Source organism: Petromyzon marinus, chromosome 40 (genome assembly GCF_048934315.1).
Source record: "Petromyzon marinus isolate PM22_M1 ecotype Great Lakes invasive population chromosome 40, UKy_Petmar_22M1.pri1.0, whole genome shotgun sequence".
Taxonomy (NCBI): domain Eukaryota; kingdom Metazoa; phylum Chordata; class Hyperoartia; order Petromyzontiformes; family Petromyzontidae; genus Petromyzon; species Petromyzon marinus.
The window spans coordinates 12,100,678-12,121,473 of NC_133706.1; the positions used below are offsets into that span (position 1 = coordinate 12,100,678).

At 52.6% G+C, this 20,796-nt stretch overlaps 1 protein-coding gene across 2 annotated transcripts in view; it reads left to right on the plus strand.

Moving 5' to 3' along the window:
* LOC116950750 (uncharacterized) overlaps window positions 1-20,794 on the plus strand; it is a 29,135-nt gene extending 8,341 nt beyond the window's left edge. For both annotated transcript variants that reach the window (XM_032968775.2, XM_076073151.1), the window contains exons 4-9: window positions 4,811-5,052; window positions 5,675-5,813; window positions 6,650-6,763; window positions 8,333-8,493; window positions 8,818-9,231; window positions 9,588-20,794. In XM_032968775.2, coding sequence (XP_032824666.2) covers window positions 4,811-5,052; window positions 5,675-5,813; window positions 6,650-6,763; window positions 8,333-8,493; window positions 8,818-9,231; window positions 9,588-9,932 — 1,415 coding nt within the window. In that variant the 3' untranslated portion in view covers window positions 9,933-20,794. The remainder of the gene's footprint in view (window positions 1-4,810; window positions 5,053-5,674; window positions 5,814-6,649; window positions 6,764-8,332; window positions 8,494-8,817; window positions 9,232-9,587) is intronic.
* Window positions 20,795-20,796: the final 2 nt, after the last annotated feature.

The window sequence follows — 20,796 nt, forward strand, 5'->3', positions numbered from 1 at the left end:
GCAGTCGCGTGCTATCGATTGCTTAGGCATTTCCCAATCAAGTCGTTGCGAGAATTTTTTTTTTAATTGGAAAAATGTGGTCCACGGTGCCGGCACACGACGGCCCACTTCTCTGGACGAGGGAACGGGATCTCAAACGTCCGCGGCGAGAGTGAAGGAGTATAGTGTGGTGAATAAACCCGCAGGACTAACCAGGGCGGCCTGCTGGAGTGAAACCAGTCACCTCTGCAACGTGCAGTGATTAATTGATTGATATAAATACTTTCCGCTCACCACGCGTCCATCAAATCATGCATGCAAGAATCTACTATTTCCGAATGATATCTTCAATATCGTACGCGCACGGTGGAGTCTACATATCCAAGAAAACATTTTTTTTTGCTTTTATGACTCTAAAAATTACGACCTCCGTTGGTTTCCCCCGTAGGGCAGAGTCCTCTTCCGGTTCCGTTGCTTAAGTCTCGTGCTGAACTTTTAAAATTGTGACCCGTGTCATTAGCGCACCGAGTAACTTGCCTCCTGCCGAGTGGGAGGGCAGCGAGAGGCGACAGGTGTGTTTGTAATTTTTACACAGTATTACATACCTCGGAGGTGTACAATTTTTTATTGTGCAGATGCATAACCTCTGTAGTCAAAAGTGAATCCCTGTGCTCGCACTAGCATTGGCGCATTGGTGCTCATCGCCTGTTTACAGCACTGAACCAGTGGTGGGAATTCCACATTCCTATGGTGGGGGTGGGGTAACTTCACAGGGCAACCATTGTTGACTTCCCCCACATGGTGGTGGTATCCATTTTATTGACCGCCGGAGGGATGATGGGCCAAGTCATCCCCTGGCCACGATTTGAACTCGCAATCTTACAATTGCAAGCCGCTCGCTCTACCGCTGAGCGACCTAAAACACATGGACACTCTCTCGACATTTTCAGTCCCTTGTAAATTGCCCCTGTTCATGCCACTGTAGCTTATATACGTTCAAACCATGATAGATCACGCAGAGTCCTTAACTCTCAAAATCTTCAGATGCTATCAATTATTAGGAAGGTTTTAGCCCTGGCACAAACACAAAGAAGGGGCATAGAGTCAATGATACAGTGTGTGAAGAAAGAGAAAGGAGCGGGAGAGGGACGAGAGAAAGAATATGGAAACGGAGGACAAGGGATGGAAAAGGAGCGGAGAAACGAGAGCACGGGGGCCAGGAGAGATGAGGAGAGGGAGGAGGAGGCTGCGTGAGGACCTCGACGCTGCTGCTGCTGCACGGAGGAGCGGCGTCGGTTTTTACAGCGGGCGGCGTGGACGGGGGGAGAGGATATAAGAGTGGGGGTGGCCACACAGAAGCCACGCGAAGCCACGTGGGAAGCTTGAGCGGATTTAGATATTTTAGCAGTGCAATTCACACCGTTATGTATTCTGCAGAGTTATTACTCTTCGATTAAATACCACTGCAGATCCTGCACGTTCACTATCGAGTGCAGGCAGCCGTGGATAGTTCTGCGACGGCTAATATGTCGGCATGCCCTCGGGAAGGTATCCGTCCTTGTGTTCGCGAGTCCTTGAGTGTGAAGGGTGCAGCCTCCAGTGAAGGTTGCTTCCGATTAAAAGTGCAGTGTCATTGCTGTCGGCGCCACCGCTGTGCCCCTGGCAACGCCGTCCGGCGATGATGGCCGCCGCCGCCGCTGTGCCTCTCTCTCGCGCGATTTGCCGAATGGGGAAAAATTATTGGCGAAAACTTGTCGCCATTTTATCCCCCGGAGAAGGCCTCGCCGAGACTCTGGGCAGAGAACCCGACATGTTCGTCGACAATCCTGTGTGGCCGTAAAACAACAAAAAGAAAAGCTGAGGCAATGTTTCGGGCAACGGTCCTTCTTCATGGCACACGTTTGAGTTCGGAACGCTTAAATAATGTGTTTTGAAACCTTTGCAACAACACAACTAAATGCAGTTCGATTCTCGCGCACGATGGCAGCTGTACGCCTAGGAGCTCGGTGTTGGGCCATTGGAGAGGTCTGCTGCCGGGCACGACGAGAGGGCTTCGGGAGAGAGAGTTCGCGTCGTTTTGCTGTTCCTCCTGCGTGGGAGGAGCGCAGACCATAGTGGTTTTTACTTACGCGGGCCATAGTTTGGATTTATTGGCCGCAATCACATTGTGGCTTGTTTTTAATGTGTATCTATGTATCTCTATCTTCTTGCGTGTGGAAATATGTCCATGGGTTGAATGCCAATGTCGGGGTCCGCTAGCTATGACGAGAGGTCTTCGGGAGAGAGATTTAGCATATCATGGGACCTTTTGATTGCCAGTATGAAAATTAAGAATAGGTTTTAAAATCTATTCTTATTTTTCTGATTTTGCGTCGTGTTTTTTGGTTCCTCCTCCATTGAAGGAGCACAGACTACAGCGCTTTACTTATACGATCCCTACAGTAGTTATATATTTGGTGGGAGATGGTAGGTAGCCTTCCCACGGCGTTCCCACCTGTTACGCGTCTTAGCGCTACAGTGAGAGAAAAAAGTATTTCATCCCCTGCTGATTTTGTACGTTTGCCCACTGACAAAGAAATGATCAGTCTATAATTTTAATGGTAGGTTTATTTGAACAGTGAGAGACAGAATAACAACAAAAAAATCCAGAAAAACGCATGTCAAAAATGTTATAAATTGATTTGCATTTTAATGAGGGAAATAAGTATTTGGCCCCTCTGCAAAACATGACTTAGTACTTGGTGGCAAAACCCTTGTTGGCAATCACAGAGGTCAGACGTTTCTTGTAGTTGGCCACCAGGTTTGCACACATCTCAGGGGGGATTTTGTCTCACTACTCTTTGCAGATCTTCTCCAAGTCATTAAGGTTTTGAGGCTGACGTTTGGCAACTCGAACCTTCAGCTCCCTCCACAGATTTTCTATGGGATTAAGGTCTGGAGACTGGCTAGGCCACTTCAGGACTTTAATGTGCTTTTTCTTCAGCCACTCCTTTGTTGCCTTGGCCGTGTGTTTTGGGTCATTGTCATGCTGGAATACCCATCCACGACCCATTTTCAATGCCCTGGCTGAGGGAAGGAGGTTCTCACCTAAGATTTGACGGTACATGGCCCCGTCCATCGTCCCTTTGATGCGGTGAAGTTGTCCTGTCCCTTTAGCAGAAAAACACCCCCAAAGCATAATGTTACCACCTCCATGTTTGACGGTGGGGATGGTGTTCTTGGGGTCATAGGCAGCATTCCTCCTCCAAACACGGCGAGTTGAGTTGATGCCAAAGAGCTCCATTTTGGTCTCATCTGACCGCAACACTTTCACCCAGTTGTCCTCTGAATCATTCAGATGTTCATTGGCAAACTTCAGACGGGCACGTAAATGTGCTTTCTTGAGCAGGAAGACCTTGCGGGCGCTGCAGGATTTCAGTCCTTCACGGCGTAGTGTGTTACCAATTGTTTTCTTGGTGACTATGGTCCCAGCTGCCTTGAGATCATTGACAAGATCCTCCCGTGTAGTTCTGGGCTGATTCCTCACCGTTCTCATGATCATTGCAACTCCACAAGGTGAGATCTTGCATGGAGCCCCAGGCCGAGGGAGATTGACAGATCTTTTGTATTTCTTCCATTTGCAAATAATCGCACCAACTGTTGTCACCTTCTCACCAAGCTGCTTGGCAATGGTCTTGTAGCCCATTCCAGCCTTGTGTAGGTCTACAATCTTGTCCCTGACATCCTTGGAGAGCTCTTTGGTCTTGGCCATGGTGGAGAGTTTGGAATCTGATTGATTGCTTCTGTGGACAGGTGTCTTTTATACAGGTAACTTGCTGAGATTAGGAGCACTCCCTTTAAGAGTGTGCTCCTAATCTCAGCTCATTACCTGTATAAAAGACACCTGGGAGCCAGAAATCTTTCTGATTGAGAGGGGGTCAAATGCTTATTTCCCTCATTAAAATGCAAATCAATGCATAACATTTTTGACATGCTTTTTTGTGGATTTTCTTGTTATTCTTTCTCTCACTGTTAAAATAAACCTACCATTAAAATTATAGACTGATTATTTTTTTGGCAGTGGGCAAACGTACAAAATCAGCCAGGGATCAAATACTTTTTTCCCTCACTGTACCTTCAACGCAACCAGTTACCATCATCCAGGTGAGATGGACGCCGTGGAATTCGGACATGACCAGTGGAGCTAAATGAATGCAATCAAAACATCGCGGAGTCCCGTGTCGATATTGTGGGGGTGGGGGGGGGTTGAGTGAGTTTGCCGGGTGTGGGGGGGGAAGAGGGCGGTGGTGGGGGGTCGAAAATGGGAAGACCCAAGAGTGTCTGTGCATGTGCGTGGCACTCTTGGGTCGAAGAGGGCCCTGCTTGGCCGTGCTTGGCCATTTAATTATTGATGAGATTTTTGGCACGAGAGTCAAAAACACTCGCGTTGGAAGGGAATACCGCTCCAAGCGCACTGCGCGTAATTTACCGGGAAACGTCTCGCGTCCGTGGCGAGTTATTTCTCGGGCGGTCCTGACCCACGCCCCCCCTCCCCCCCGACTTCAACTCATTGGCCGGTGTGGTGAAGTATGATCAGCGTGGGGGGCGGCCCTAATTCAGCAGTGGTGCGACGAAGAGCTGTGAATAACTGTACACCTACAGACGTTTCGTCAATCCACTGCTGGATGAGGGTCTCCCATCCGGGTCGTCAGGGTTATTTCACCATACTTCCCCGCACCGGGCGGTGTGGGTTTGCGTGAATGTGGGAGGTGTGGGCTTTTGTAGGATAGTACGGTCCACCGATGGATTTAGTTGTGGGATGACATGAGTTGTCGTTGCTCCGCCCGTGCAGAGCTGCAGAAGTGGCATGGATCGCCGTCGAGCTCGCCGGGGCTGTGCATGCCCTCCGGCCCGAGTCAGTCTTCCCGTCACTTCTCCCCCTCGCTGGGCGGCGGAGGCGGCGGCGGCGGCGGTGGTGGCGGCGGTGGTGGTGGGCACCGCGGCGCGGGTGCCGGCTCGCTGCTGCTGTGTGAGGTGTGCGGAGACCTGGCGTCGGGCATCCACTACGGAGTGTATGCCTGCGAGGGATGCAAGGTATGCTAGGGAGGGAGGGATGCAGGGAGGGAGGGAGGGATGCAGGGAGGGAGGGATGCAGGGAGGGAGGGAGGGATGCAGGGAGGGAGGGAGGGATGCAGGGAGGGAGGGAGGGATGCAGGGAGGGAGGGAGTGATGCAGGGAGGGAGGGAGGGATGCAGGGAGGGATGCAGGGAGGGAGGGATGCAGGGAGGGAGGGAGGGATGAAGGGAGGGAGGGATGCAGGGAGGGATGGATGCAGGGAGGCAATGTCTATGAAGGGTTCTGGCTAACACGTGCACGTTATTTTAAGGGGATCTCATTCCAGGTTCTCACCGTGCCTCTGCCGCCCGGTCTGCCATTGGTGAAAGATTAATCGTTGTTTTAATTTGCACTGGCGCCGTTCCCTAAAATAGGCGACCTCACAATCAAAGTCGTCGTTTAAATAATCGTTCTAATAGTATACGTGGGGTGTCAATTTAAACCTCCGCACTCGGATAACTTATTGCCGCCTTGTGGATGAGGCGGGTGCTTTGACAAAGGGCACGGACCTGAACACGCAGTCGCCATCCCAGCGTGGGTGAAAATGTCACGTTGCCCCAATCCCCTTGTGCCCCCCGCACTCCCTCTCTCCGCCCGGCAGGGGTTTTTCCGGCGCACGGTGAGCACGCAGGTGCAGTACGAGACGTGTCAGATGAACTGCGTCATCCAGAAGAGCAACCGCAACCGCTGCCAGTTCTGCCGCTTCCAGAAGTGCCTCTCCGTCGGCATGTCCCGCGACTGTGAGTGCCGCACGCACACCACAAAGGTTCCCCCGTGTAGCCTTAACAGAATGTTGAGGCAAGGGCTGTCTCACCAGTGACGATGTTTTTACACACTGCACCAGGTATTCATTTGAGGCCGAGTCGACCTAGGGGAGGCCCAGGACCGGTTCAGATAATCGTCACTGTTATTAGTCGTGAGCGGGAATCGAACTCGGGTTCGCACGAACCATTGTGCCACTGCTCCACACTCGCGCAGCACCAAGCCCCCATTCGCCACTAAGCAACGGTGACGTCACCACGGTGCTTGTCTTATCTCATTTTATATTTGTAGAGCGCCTTTGCTCAAGGCGCTTCACATAGTTCAATACTCAGGTAACCAAATAGAATGAGATCGATGGCAGGGGCGTGCAAGGGCTTAGGAATGGGTGACACCGAGAGAGGGTGCATAAGGGTCTCAAAAGGGTCGGGGAGGGACGGGAAGAGGAAGGGAATGGCGATAGAGAAGAGGTGGGTCTTTAAGAGAGGAAGGAGGTTAAGGAGGGGGGAACTGCTTCATGTACAGGCTAGGTCCACTTTCAGCCTCTTACGTGAAGTGGCATTGATGGCTCGCTGGCAGAGGGTCACGGGACAGACCCAGGTGCTGTGAAACGACTGGCAGACGCGCCACCTGCGCACCCTCACTGTGCCGCCTTGGTGTGTTTTAGCCGCCCGGCGCTCTGCTCGCATCGCTCCGCCGCCCTACATTGTTTGAGGGCAGCAGCTCGCACCTGCCCGCAAAGCAACCGCTCTTGGTCTTTAATGCATTCGTACTTGGGGCCCCCCCTTACACCTCATTTCCCGCCCCCCCCCCACAGCTTCTCGCCGGGGTCGGACCCCCCAAGCGGCCAAGGTGCGTCCGCTAACACGGCCTTCGAGCAGGAGCCCCCACCGGCCCCTCGCTGGACAGGCCCTGGGAGAGGAGATCACAGGTACCGCACCCTCACCCCCCGTGCGGCATCCTCCGCCGCTGGCACTCGGATTTCAGCTCTGCCCGCTCGGGGCCCGTGCTGCTGCAGGTCCCGTGACTTCAGTTCGAAGGGGGGTGGGTGGTGTGGCGGTGGACCTCGTGTGCCGGCGTCACGGTGCAAATTTGCCAATTTTTTTATTTCTCGCGGATTCCGTAATTGAGTGACATCACGTGGCTACATCGCCCCCTCCCTGCGACCCGACTCCGATGAGCACGGTTGGCTACGTACGGTATGAAAGAAGTTCTACATACATACATGATGCATCGGTGGAAAACTCAATCATTCTTGTGTGAGACTTAATTACAAACATGAAACCATAGAGCACATGAAGGTGGTTGGTGAGCGAATGAGTGTGTGGGTGAGTGAGTGGGGAGCGGTTGTGTCGTGGTTAGCCCGCTGCGCTAAGAACCCGACTATGACCCGAGTTCGATTCCCACTCATGGTCGACAACAGTGACGATTATCTGAATTGGTTCTCAGCCCTCCTCAAGGTCGACTCAGCCCAAAATGAGTACCTGGTGGAGTGTGTAAACATTGCAACTGGGGAGACAAAGGAGGCCGGGCGTGGTGCTGGCCACCCTTACACCCCCTTGTGTGCCGTTCCGGCCTTTATAGGTGCTTCTGGCTAACACCACTTGCCCCTACAGTCTATTAAGGATATACGGTGGGGGGGGGGGGGTCTTTATTGGTGTGAGTATATCTGCAACTTACCAGCTCTCGGACAAAGCGATTTGATGGCCGAATTGCTTATACCTGAATCTCTCATAGTTTGTTTTTGGCCACATGAAAGATGAACTTATGGCCTGTGTATGTGAAAGTTTGTGCCTTTGTGATAGTCGTCGTGCCATAAGAATGGGGCGACCACCAAGTGTACGCATGATTTTATGTCATCCATACTCGTGTATGGATTAACCTGTGATGGGTTTTGGTAAATTTTAGTTTAATCTTATGTTAGCCACATCAGGACTTTGATTAGTTTCACAAGATGGAGTGGTGTGGCAGTGGTTAACGCACTGCGCTGTAAATCTGGCGACCTGAGTTCAATTCCCAGCCATGGCTGAGATCATTCACAATCGATATCTGAACAAGTCTCGGCTTTCCTTTTCACCAGTCTTCTACTGACCAGCTTGGTGAAGTATGGTCAAACAGCCCCCTTGATTGATAGGGCATGGAGAACCATTCACCACAGTACTGTATTGACAAAGCGATGTTTATCGTGTTTGGTTTTATTTGGATAAATGCAGACCTGCGAATCAATGGAAATTTGAAATGCAGATACTTTGGGATTGACTGGATATGTGAATATCGTGAGCCAGTGAGAGGCTGGAGACACCGGGATGCCGGAGGCACAAACTCGACACGGACAATGCAGCATCGCTCCGTAGTTTCTCTTGAGAAGCGATTGTATCCAGGCTCAGTGTAAATGGACGGACGCTGCGTCACAGCCATCGATCGCTGTTAATGGTCTCTCTCCTCCTCCTGCCCGCCGCCGTGGCTGCTCTGGCTGCCGCTGCCGCCGCTGCTGCTGCAGAGTTCGGGACCTATGAGAGCAACCCCTTGCCGCTGGTGACGGCACGCTCCACGCTGGCCGACATGCTCACCTCGTCCACGCTCTCCACCTCGTCGGGAGGAAACCGCACAGCCGCCTCCTCGTCGCCCGCCGCCATGTGGGATGGGCCCCGTTCCGCCTCCGTACGTCGCCCACCGCCCCCTGCGCGTTGCCGCCCGCCGCCCCCCGTCCGTACCGATCGGAGTCGAGGTTGAGTTGAAGTGGCCGCCGAGGCTGTGCGGCCCAATGTCCTTCGGACCTGTCCTAGCCGCAACATTTGGGAAGTATATCCGGCAAACCGCAAATAAATTAAATGGCGTAAAACCACAGACTTTTTCAAACATTACACGTAGTTGAGGATAGGGGTTTGCGCTCGGACCCGTTAGCGGCGGTCGAACGGCACGTGGACGATGCGAAGGTGACGAATTGACGGTCGTCGCTCTCGTCGCGCTGCGCCTTCTCCGCAGCCCGTGTGCCTCGACCTGCGGCAGCACCTCCCGGCGCCGTGCCGCTCTCCTCCGCGCTCGTGGGACGGCCGCTCGTGCGGCCCGGCCGCCGACGCCCCGTCGCGCCGCCGCGCCTTCGACCCGCAGCCTCGCCGCGACCTGCACGACGCCTACGACGGCCCGGAGCCGGCGGACGACGACGGCGGCGACGACGACGACGACGACCTCGGGGGGATCGGCGGCGGCGGCGGCGGGGGCGGCGGGGTCAACGCTCGCGAGGAAGCGGACGCTCGCGGCAGGGCCGGCCCCGGCGGGCTGCGCGCCGCGGAGGCCCTGCGCGTGCTGGCGCGGCACACGCAGGAGGTGTGGCCCGTGGCGCGAGGGTCCGCGCCGGCGGAGGCTCGCGCCCGCCCGCCCGGCGCCGCTCAGCACGCGGTACGTCGCGGAGGGACGGAACCGCCGTGGCGTGCCTCGCGGGGTTTGGTTCGCGGCCGAGTCAGAACTCGGTTTCAAGGTTTTTTTTGTTTTTAGCCCGGTAAGAACTCCAGAGAGCAGGGCGTTTGCCGGAGTGACCAACAGTGCAATACATTTAATGAAGTACAACGATGAAGTGATTAGAAATCGAGAGTACAGGAGAAAGCGGAAATGTTGCAAGTGTCGGAATATTGCACGGGGGACCATACCAGGTCAGGCATCGGCTTTGAATTTGACAGAAGGGAAGGGGAGCCGCAGCACGGCGCGGCATCGACCTTCGTAACCCTCGGCTGACCGTTTTGCGCGGTCCCCCACAGCCCAACGCTCGCGACGAGCTGCGGCGTGCGGCCCGCGATCTGCAGCGCTTCGCGAGCCAGCAGGACGTGCTGCTCAAGGGCGCGCTCTACGACTGCAGCCAGGGCCAGCCGGCCGACGCGGCCCGCCTGGTGCACGAGGCCCGGGACCTCCTGCGCGGCGTCCGCGAGGGCCTGCGTGCGCGCCTCGACGCGGTCGCCGACGGCCTGGACGCAGCGACGGCCGGGCCGGGCGGCGGAGCGGAGGGGGCGGCGGAGGGGTCCGCCCCGGCCTGCGCCAGCCCCGCGTCGCCCGAGTGGAGGCTCTCTTCCGAGCTGGGCGCGGCCGAGAGGGGGCGCATGCTCTAGCGGTGCCGGGCGCGCGCCGTTCGTCCACGAGCGACCGAATAAATAGCCAGCGGTGGCCCGGCGTCAGCAAAGAGTCGACGTTTGTCAAAGGGATCGAGCCGACGTTGTTAAGTGACTGGCGCGACAAGCAAAAAAATATAAATTATAATCGAGGATTTTTTTTTTTTCCTGCCGACATAAAAGTTGTTGACGTACCTGGCTGCCGCATCCAGAAAAGGCTGAAGCACGTGCTTTTTTTGTTAAATCGCGGCGCTTGGCATCAACGATGTTGGTTTCGACGTTTGTTCGACGTTGGCAAGCGAGCGACCCCGGTGAGTTGTCTGCCGCTGCCGTGTTTGCTCCCCCATTCCCCCCCCCCCACCTCGCTGATTTGATGGTCGTGGCTTCGCAGTGCTTTGGGCCGCGATGGCCGGTACGCAGGGTGCTAAGCGATGTGGGGGTGGAAGATATCCTTGGCTCTCGTTTTTTTTTTATCCCTGGGACTGCAGTTGTCTTCCCCGGGAAGGATAAATGTATCCTTCGCTGGATAAAAGATGTTGCGTAAGAATTGTTATAATTATTTTTATTCCTCTGACCTCGGCATCCCTGGTACACCCCCCCCCCCCCCCCCCGTCTTGGCTCAAGTCTCACCTTCTCGCGCATCCTCGATCTCCTCCAACCACTCCGCATCCCCTCCCTCTCACTGTCGGTGTTTCGCAGAGGTCGGTTCAGGGCCCCTTACTATTCCCCTTGAATCTATTAACTCCTCTTTTTGCTTTCCTCGCCAAAATTATTTGCTGATGACACCCAAATCATCTTCTCCTTTCCCTTCTAGATTTAAAGCTTTCGTGACTGCTAGGATCCATACTCTTTGGTTCTATTGGGCAAAGTCACTTAGGTGAAAATAAAATAAAAAAATTAACAAAAAATCATGACGTTTCGGCCACAACACAAGCAGCCTTCATCAGGTGAAGGGACGAGACTGTCTGGAGGACAGCGCTGGAGTGGAAGAAGCCACGCTCAGATCACGACCTTTTGGCGCGGGGGTGGGGGAAGGGGGGGAGGGGGAGTTTACCTATTGATGGTGTGAAAAGGGAATTTATAAGAGCTGCGAAAGTTTGGGGTACCACTACTTGAAAAATATACTGTACCATTGAAATTAGTTTAATGTTTAGTTCGATTTAGAACATCTTTCCAATGGTTGCTTAATTTTAAACCATCCTCTCGGTTGAAATTGTGTCTGCGTTGTAACAGATCAAATCAGATTTGAAACACGGCAAAACGAATTCTTCTGCCGTGGCTGATCACTGTTACAACGCTGTGGGGGATCACGATATAATTTTCTCCGATACCAAGGTTCATTGCAAACCCACGGGCTTTTATCAGAGATTTGTTCATGAAGCAATTCAGATCTACAAACACAGACACAATTTCAACCGAGAGGATGGTTTCAAATTAAGCGACCATTGGAAAGATGTTCTAAATCAGGGGTCGGGAACCTATGGCTCGCGAGCCAGATGTGGCTCTTTTGATGATTGCATATGGCTCGCAGATAAAACAAAATATTCTCACTTGTTTTAATCCATCCATCGATTTTTCACTGCGCATGTCCTGTTCAGGGCTGCAGGAGCAATTGTCCATTATTTTAATTGGATGATACTGGCCTACGTTTGCCGTTGCTGGGTAAAACAGGTAAACGCCCCCTTTTGAATCAGTCTGAGACTGCGTCTGCTCGGTCATTAGCTCAAAGCTAACCCTTCGACGAAGAAGATGGCGAAAAGAAAAAAAGACGACGAGTATCGTACATTTCAGGACGAATGGACCGAAGAATTCGCCTTTGTGGAGAGAGCGGGTTCTGCGGTGTGTCTAATTTGCAATGACAAAATTACATCGTTGAAACGGTCGAATGTAAAGCGGCACTTCGACACGCGCCACGCTACCTTTGCATCAAAATACCCTGCGGGAGACAGCAGAAAGAAAGCGTGCCAAGAGCTTCTGAGCAGGGTGCAAGCTAGCCAGCAGCAACTCCGCGTATGGACCCGGCAAGGTGACTATAATTCGGCTAGCTTTGCTGGTTCTTTAGCAATAGTGAGGAACGGAAAACCATTCACAGATGGCGAGTATGCTAAAACGTTCATGCTGGATGTAGCCAATGAACTTTTTGATGATCTTCCGAACAAAGACAAGATAATCAAACGGATACAAGACATGCCTCTGTCGGCAAGAACTGTTCATGATCGTACCATCGTGATGGCAAACAAAGTGGAGGAAACGCAAGTGAAGGACATAAATGCAGCGCCGTTCTTTTCTCTGGCTTTGGATGAGTCAACAGACGTGAGCCATTTGTCGCAGTTCAGCGTGATTGCAAGATATGCTGTTGGTGACACACTGCGCGAAGAAAGTCTTGCTGTTCTGCCATTAAAAGGGTCCACAAGAGGTGAGGATTTATTCAAGTCTTTCATGGAGTTTGCTCAAGAAAAAAGTCTACCTATGGATAAACTTCTCTCAGTGTGTACTGATGGTGCTCCGTGTATGGTGGGGAAAAACAAAGGATTTGTGGCGCTTCTCCGTGAACATGAAAATAGACCCATCCTAAGTTCCCATTGCATTATACACCAGGAGGCACTTTGTGCTCAGATGTGTGACAGGCAGTTTGGCGAAGTGATGTCGCTGGTCATTCGTGTGATCAACTTTATTGTTGCCCGAGCCTTAAATGATCGCCAGTTTAAAACACTGCTGGATGAAGTTGTAAATAACTATCCTGGTCTGCTTTTGCACAGCAATGTGCGTTGGTTGTCAAGAGGGAAGGTGCTTAGCCGTTTTGCGGCTTGCCTGAACGAAATCCGGACTTTCCTTAAAATGAAAGGCGTCGGGCATCCTGAGCTAGCCGACACCGAGTGGCTCCTCAAGTTTTACTATCTCGTAGATCTGACTGAACATCTGAACCAGCTCAACGTGAAAATGCAAGGCATTGGAAATACAGTGTTATCCCTTTAACAAGCTGTATTTGCTTTTGAAAACAAGCTGGAGCTTTTCATCACGGATCTTGAAACAGGTCGTTTACTACATTTTGAAAAACTGAGCCAATTTAAAGATGCATGCACAGCAAGTGAGCCCATTCAAAACCTTGATCTCCACCAGCTAGCTGGCTGCACATCCAGTCTCCTACAGTCCTTCAAAGCACGCTTTGGAGAATTTCGTGAGCACACTCGTCTTTTTAAGTTCATCACCCATCCAAACGAGTGTTCACTGAACACAGCCGACCTGAATTACATCCCTGGTGTCTCCGTCAGAGATTTTGAAGCAGAAGTGGCTGACCTGAAGGCCTCAGACATGTGGGTGAATAAGTTCAAGTCACTGAATGAAGATTTGGAAAGAATCACACGACAGAAAGCGGAGTTGGCGAGCAAGCACATGTGGACAGAAATGAAAAAACTCCAACCCGAAGACCAGCTGATTCTCAAAATTTGGAACGCGCTTCCTGTCACATACCACACACTGCAGCGTGTGAGTATTGCTGTATTGACCATGTTTGGATCTACGTATGCATGTGAGCAGTCATTCTCACATCTTAAAAACATCAAGTCCAACCTACGATCACGTTTAACGGATGAAAGCCTCAACGCTTGCATGAAGCTTAACCTCACCAAGTACCAACCCGACTACAAAGACATCAGCAAATCCATGCAGCACCAGAAGTCGCATTAATGGTGAGTGTTATAACAACATTATTTAAAAGAATAAATTCAGAGGCTTATTATACTGACATTTAGTTGAATTCACTTTTAAAATATATTATATGGCTCTCACTGAAATAAATTTCCAAATTTTTTGCTTTCATGGCTCTCTTAGTCAAAAAGGTTCCCGACCCCTGTTCTAAATCGAACTAAACATTAAACTAATTTCAATGGTACAGTATTTTTTTCAAATAGTGGTACCCCAAACTTTCGCAGCTCTTATAAATTCCCTTTTCAAACTATCAATAGGTAAACTCCCCCCCTTCCCCCCGTGCCAAATGGCAAGTCCACCGGCACGTACACCACCTCTTTCCGAAAATCCGCCAATCAAATTCTAATTTTTATGCTAATTTATTTGTCAGAACACCTTGTTTGCTCGCACACAGTTTAAAGGTCCGCTGTCTGAGCGTGGTTGTGTTTCGCTAAATTCTCCTGTTTGAGTACTAGGTGCCTCGGTGAATGTATATGCTCTAACTTTAACATAGCTATTTCTGTGACCAGTTACAAGCTAATCACTCAGCTATTTCAATGCTAAATTCTATGCTAATTCCTTTGTCAAGGGGTACCTCTGCGGATGTGTATACTTTAACTTAGCTATTTCAATGAGCCATTTCAATGCTAAATTATATGCTAATTCCTTTGTCAAGGCGCTTGGTGTTTTTCTTCTCACACAGCTTAAAGGTCGTGATCTGCGCGTGGCTTCTTCCACTCCAGCGCTGTCCTCCAGACAGTCTCGTCCCTTCACCTGATTAAGGCCGCTTGTGTTGTGGCCGAAACGTCGTGATTTTTTGTTAATTTTTATTTTATTTTCACCTACTTGACTTTACCCAATAGAACCAAAGAGTAGTCTCCTTTCCCTCTTTTATCACTGACCTTTCCTCTCGTATCTCCGACCTCTTGCCTGGCTGCCATCCAATCCTGGACGCCGCTTCACTCTCAATCCATTCAAAACATCAATCGTTTTCCCACCGGCCTCTCCTCCTCCCGTCCCCACCATCTCCTTCCCTGCTCTCTCCTGCCTCCTCTGTCCTCACCCTCTGTGACGCCTTTGACTCTTCCCTCGCCTCCTCCACCCACTGTCGCTTTCGTCTGTTCAACGTCAGGAAAAGCTGCCCTCGCGTTTCACTTTCTGCCGCCAAACTCCGGGCTCACGCTCCGATCTTTACCCGGTCCGGGTGACTGCAATTCCATTTTTCTCCGTCTCACTGCCTCGGCCCTCCCTAACCCCTCTAACAATTCAAAATGCTTCTGCGCTAAGTTATTTCCAATCTCCCCTTTTTTAATGATCACACTTCGCTTCTCCGGCATACCCAGTGGCTTCCCGTTTACTACACTGCTGTCTTTTTAAATACCTGATCGTTAGGAAACAGAAATATGATCCGATCATGAGTTTGATATGCGATGAGCTGCACCGGCTACCTATTAAATACAGGATTGCGTATAAATTATGCCTACTCGTCTTGAAAAGTCTCCATCAAATTGCTCCATCCTATCTCGCCGATCAGTGCGTATCAGCTTCAACGGACCCAAATCCACTCCGACTACGATCCGCGGCTCGCGGCGACCTGCCGCTGTACCCCGCCACGCGATGCGGCCAGCACCTTGTCTCCGGCCCAGCGACGCTAAAACGCGCTGTCAGCTCACGCTCGGGATCCATCCCCGAATCTGAGCCAGTTCTGCAAGAGACTGTTTCAGAGAGGCGACTTAAATGTGTGATCAGTATGTGATCAATGTGTGATCAGTATGTGATCAGTATGTGATCAGTGTGTGATCAATGTGTGATCGGTATGCAATCAGTGTGTGATCAGTATGCAATCAATGTGTGATCAGTATGTGATCAATGTGTGATCGGTATGTGATCGGTATGTGATCAATGTGTGATCGGTATGTGATCAATGTGTGATCGGTATGTGATCAATGTGTGATCGGTATGTGATCAGTATGTGATCAATGTGTGATCAGTGTGTGATCAGTGTGTGATCAGTGTGTGATCAGTATGTGATCAATGTGTGATCAATGTGTGATCAGTGTGTGATCAGTGTGTGATCAATGTGTGATCAGTATGTGATCAATGTGTGATCGGTATGTGATCAATGTGTGATCAGTGTGTGATCAATGTGTGATCAGTATGTGATCAGTGTGTGATCAATGTGTGATCAGTATGTGATCAATGTGTGATCAATGTGTGATCAGTATGTGATCAGTATGTGATTAGTATGTGATCAGTGTGTGATCAGTGTGTGATCATTTGTGATGGACTGAACTCATAAGAGTGCACGATAACAAATGTACTTTAAATCTCTCCATGGCCTAGCCCCCACCTCACTTCGCCTCTCGCCTCTCATCTCCTTCCATGTCCCCTCCTCTCTTCCTCTTCGTTCCCAATCCTCTCTCCGTCTCTCTCTGGCCCTCCTCCCCGTGCACAATCCCGTGTTCTGCCCTTCTCCCTCCTTGTACCCTTCCCACTAGCATCAACTCCCCCTGGTACATTGAGCAGCACCCCCCATAGACTCAACGTATGTATGTAAGTATGTTGGACTTCTTTCGCACCGTACCAACCGTGCAACACTGCCCATAACACAAAACTGCCCACAGACTCAACACTGCACCATAGACTCAACACTTCCCCTGTACATGAAGCAGCCCCCCTCCTTAACCTCCTTCCATTCCTCCCTTAAAGCCTTCTCTATTTCCCTTCCCTTGCCCCTCCACTCCTGCCCGTCCCTCCCCTGGCCTTTCGTGATCCCTAAGCGCCCCTCTATCGCTACCACTCATTCCTTAACTCTTGCACGCCCCTGCTATTGAAATCATCCTATTCTGTCGTCATTTTTGAAAACCATGTCAAGCGCCTTGAGTGAAGGCCTTCTATAAATATAGATGAGACGAAGATTGTAAATAAATATAGATGACTTTAGATTATCCAGGAAAGCCATACTGGGTCCATCGACTCTTCCAGGAGGGTTGCTGCTGCTACGTTGGGTTCTCATTTTAAGATTTTTTTTCAGCCAATTAACAATGAGATTTGTGTGTACATGCGGGAAAAAACCGGGGCAAGGGGGTGGTTCAACAACCGTCACCGTACAGATGGAAACAGACGGAGGCATTTGCCGTCCCGCATGCCTCTGGCACCTCCAACGCCCGCAGCAAGGGAGTGTTAACAGCGTATTGCGGGATCCCAGCAACCCTCGCCTCCGAAGACGCGTGCGGAGCCACCGCCGAGTTGATGCCGTGGTTGAGCCTGGGTAGCGCTTGGAATGTGTGAGAGGAAGCCGCGGTGCGTGCCGGGTTGTCTGCGGATTCTCCGGTTTTCTTCCCACAAGAAGCCAAACGCTCGTTATTAGAATCCCTACGCAGCAGCAGCAGCATCTTCCTGCAGAAGTGTTTTGAGACTCTGTGAGGCTTCACATGGTAAACATGTAAAATTATTATTTCAAAGTACATGATGTAATATTAATCATAATTTGCACGTAGGGGGCTTTTATAAAATGCTGTAAGGTGCCGTGCATGAAAACACGAAGGATAACGAGGCTGGAGGCAGACTAGGAGCAGAAGAAGAACCACGCTTAACCAGGACAAAAGGATTAGCACTTTCATAACAGGACTTTAAGGTGCCACCATTTATCTACAAGCCTGGTCTCCATGTGTAAAGGAGAGCGCCATCAGTCGGGAGTGGCGGAAGGAATTGGCTCCATTCCACGAACGATCCGTCGTGATGTCACGAGGCCACTGGAGTGCACCCTGGCACGACCCCACGCGTCCCAGAGAGGAATGCTCGAAGCTTGCGAAATCCTCCTGGTTTTTTCGGTTTTTTTAACCCCCCCCTCACCCACTGGAACGTTGAATCATCGGACCGCTGCTATCGCGTGGCATTTGTCTGCATGGCTGCCGCTGGAGCCGTGACAATGACATTGAATAATGAACAAAAGCGGTGTTAGGTTTCAGCTGGGGGGGCGGTGGGCCCAGCTGGGAGGGGAAACCCCTCCCCCAAGGTCTTTGTACGATACGAAACATCTTGTCGATCTTTCTGGGATTAAATACGCACTACAATGACAATAGTTTAAAGCAATTTGAAGCATGTTTTATTTTTGGGGGGGGAGGGCAGAGTTTTGTGACGTCATATTTGAGGAGGGGGTGTCTGACTTTTGTTACGCCGTGTGACGAAGGGGAGGGGAGTCAAAAATCCTCCAAATTCGCGTGACGTCATTTATGGACGGCCCCTAGCAACGAATTGGCACGGTCTGTTTACGTGACAAACCTTACTAATTGGCTGTGTCGGGTGGTGGCGGGTTTAACGACGCATTTATATATTTACGCGATCTAACCCAAACAAAAACCCCTCTTATGGATCCAAAGACGATCGACAACATCGACTGGGAGAGCTCGATCCAGAATGGACACCAAGCTGGGCGACCGGGGGAATTCCGCAAAGCGAGGAAGCGGGCGAGAGGGGAGCGCCCGGCGGCCCGCAGGAACACGGCCCGGCCGTGTTTCCTCCATAGGAAGCCTAAGGGACGTCTTCGAGGCGTGCGTGCGTTCGTGCGGTGGTAGCGACGTTTTAATTTGTGTTCAGTTTTTGTGTTCAGTTTCCGTACGGGGAAACTTGGCCGCGTACGTATCGCCGACCGCGCGAGCGGTATTGTTGTCCAGCGCCCGAAGGGCAAAATGTTTTTGTAATTGCTCGTTGAGCCCCCGCGCGTTATTCCTCTCCGGCGAACGGCAAGGAAGCTAAAAGTTTTTCGAGCGGCCGGGGGTCGACACGAGACGACCTCTGCGTACCAGCGAGGCCCCGGAGGGGGTCGCGGACGATTCCAGCCTGATCGCCGGGGCCGCTGTTTTGACGCCGCAGCTGAAGGCCGCGTCTCTGCAGGTGTCGTTCCGTGCGCTTGGAACTCCGCGGCGCGCGGAGCCACGGCGGCGCGCAGAGCCACGGCGGCGCCGCTGCTGCCGCCCGGGCGGCCTTGGCCACGTCGCTGCGTTCATCTCGGCCCGCGGAGGAAGAAAAAAAACCCCAACGCGCCACCGATGCTTCGATGCGGCGCCGCAACCATCGGAGCGAAATGGAACAGCCAGAGCGAGCGGCATATTGGACCAGTGGTAGTTCTCCAGGGGGCCTAAGAGGGGCTTGTGTCACCCTAATGAACAGCTGTGATTTCTCCCCCTCCCCCGAACCTTCCCACGGCCCCCCTCCCCAATGAACAACTATTCAGAGGCACTATGAGTGATTGTGTAGGCAGTCGACTTGAAGTGGAAGAGTTCATCTCTGCCGAAGTGGCCGACCGCACCTCGCCATCGCTTCCTTCCAGTTGCAGTCAACACCTGACCTCTCAGGACGGCTCTCAGTCTCCCACTGGTGGAGTGTTATGCCGTGGATGTTGTTTCCCTCTTCCCCCCCCCGCATCTCCCCCTCCTTTGGGGCCCCTCCGTTTACCGTGCCCCGAGGATCGCCGCTGTGACGTGACGCCGCTGTGACGTGACTCCACTGTGACGTGACGCCGCTGTGACGTGACGCCACTGTGACGTTACGCCACTGGTGACGTGACGCCGCTGATGACGTGACGCCACTGCGACGTGACGCAACTGACGACGTGACGTCACTGTGACGTGTGTGCGGTCGAGGCCGCCGAGTTCGCCGCCCGCTGTTGAATGGGGACGAGGCCGCAGCGCGAACCGTCGCGTCCATGCGCCCCGCTACTCGCTTCTAACGGGAAACAAATTTTGTTTGTCTCCCTTGAACGCAGTTCCTCGCTTATTGCTCAAGGCAATTCGACGCACAACCGAGTTTTAAAACAAATTTCCCTAAAGCAAGATGTGTGATGCGTTCTTACCCCGAAGGGGAGACGCGCGGTGTCATCGTCGTTCCCTGTTTGCTTGTAGATTGAAGGGTGGCGTCGATTGACCCCCCCCCCCCCCCCTCCTGTTCAATGTGAAGAGTAGAGGCCATATCCGGGGAAGTATGGACCTTCGCCGGCGACCGCCAGGCTTGGCTTGGCTGCCGACCTCTCTCGGATCGCGCTTTCGTGGCCTCGAGTTTTCTCTGAATTTCTGTTAAATAGTCCCGAGGGGTTTGAGTCCGCGACGCGTGACCTCTGCAAACGAGAGAGCGGCGTCTGGCGCGCTGCTCGGTGGTCGCGAACGACCTCTCGCGGCCTGCGGAAGAGCCGCTCGTTCGTCTCGTGACCGCACTTTGGCCCAAACAAAAACCTTTAAACAAACGAGGTTCTCGTTCGCGGCCCCTTTTCACGTCGGCGAGCAGGAATGGCGAGGCGCGAGCCGCAGCCCGAACGAGTTTAAGAGCCGTCGACAGACGCACCCCCCCTCCCGATGGCTCCCACACAGGGTAACAGGCTGCGTATTTGTTTGTGAGCTCGGAAGCGGGGGCCGGTGGCTCCTCTCTGCGTGGCTCCGTGCGGAGCTGGGAGAGGAAATCTCTGGCAAGCTTTGCGAGGCCGGTCCATTGAGGCGGCGCCACAACTGTGCTGCTTGACCGGCGACCCGAGTTCGAGTCCCGCTTGTGTCCAACAACTGATGAATATCTGACACACGTGTTCTGGATTTTCTCCCAGACCTACAACGGCCTTAAACGAGCGCCTGGCGCAGTGTATAGCACACCCAGCGCTGGGGGGGGGAGGGTGAGGCGGTCGGCCGGGCGTGGTGGTGTTGGCTGCGCCTCCCTCCCCGAGCGCCTTCTTAGGCGCTCGCTAACGGCGCCAGCAGCCTGCTACGGCTGTCGGGGGTAAGACGAGTAGGGCATCCCCTTTGTCTGATGCTGTGTGTTTGTCTCGGCGGGGTTCAATAGAAGATGGGCGTCTGCCAATCCGATCCGACCTAAAGACTCTGGAGCCCTTGAGGACCACGCTGCACGGTGCGGCGGGACGCGGCGTTCCACGGCAGCCGGCAGCCACGTGCGAGTCCACGTGGCGGGGCTGGCGCGCCGCACCAGTGGACCAGAGCGGGTGTCTGTCCACGAGGGATGGGGTTGAGCGGACACCATCGCGCCAGCGTGCATCTCGGTTTAAGGGTTCGGAAGGCGTCATTGTGTCCACATGCCCCACGTCGCACGGCCGGGTATCACGTGTGCATCGCCTAGTTACACGAGCGTTAGTTTGTAGATGTTTTGGTTAATAAAATGAAGAGCCTCAAGGTTAAGT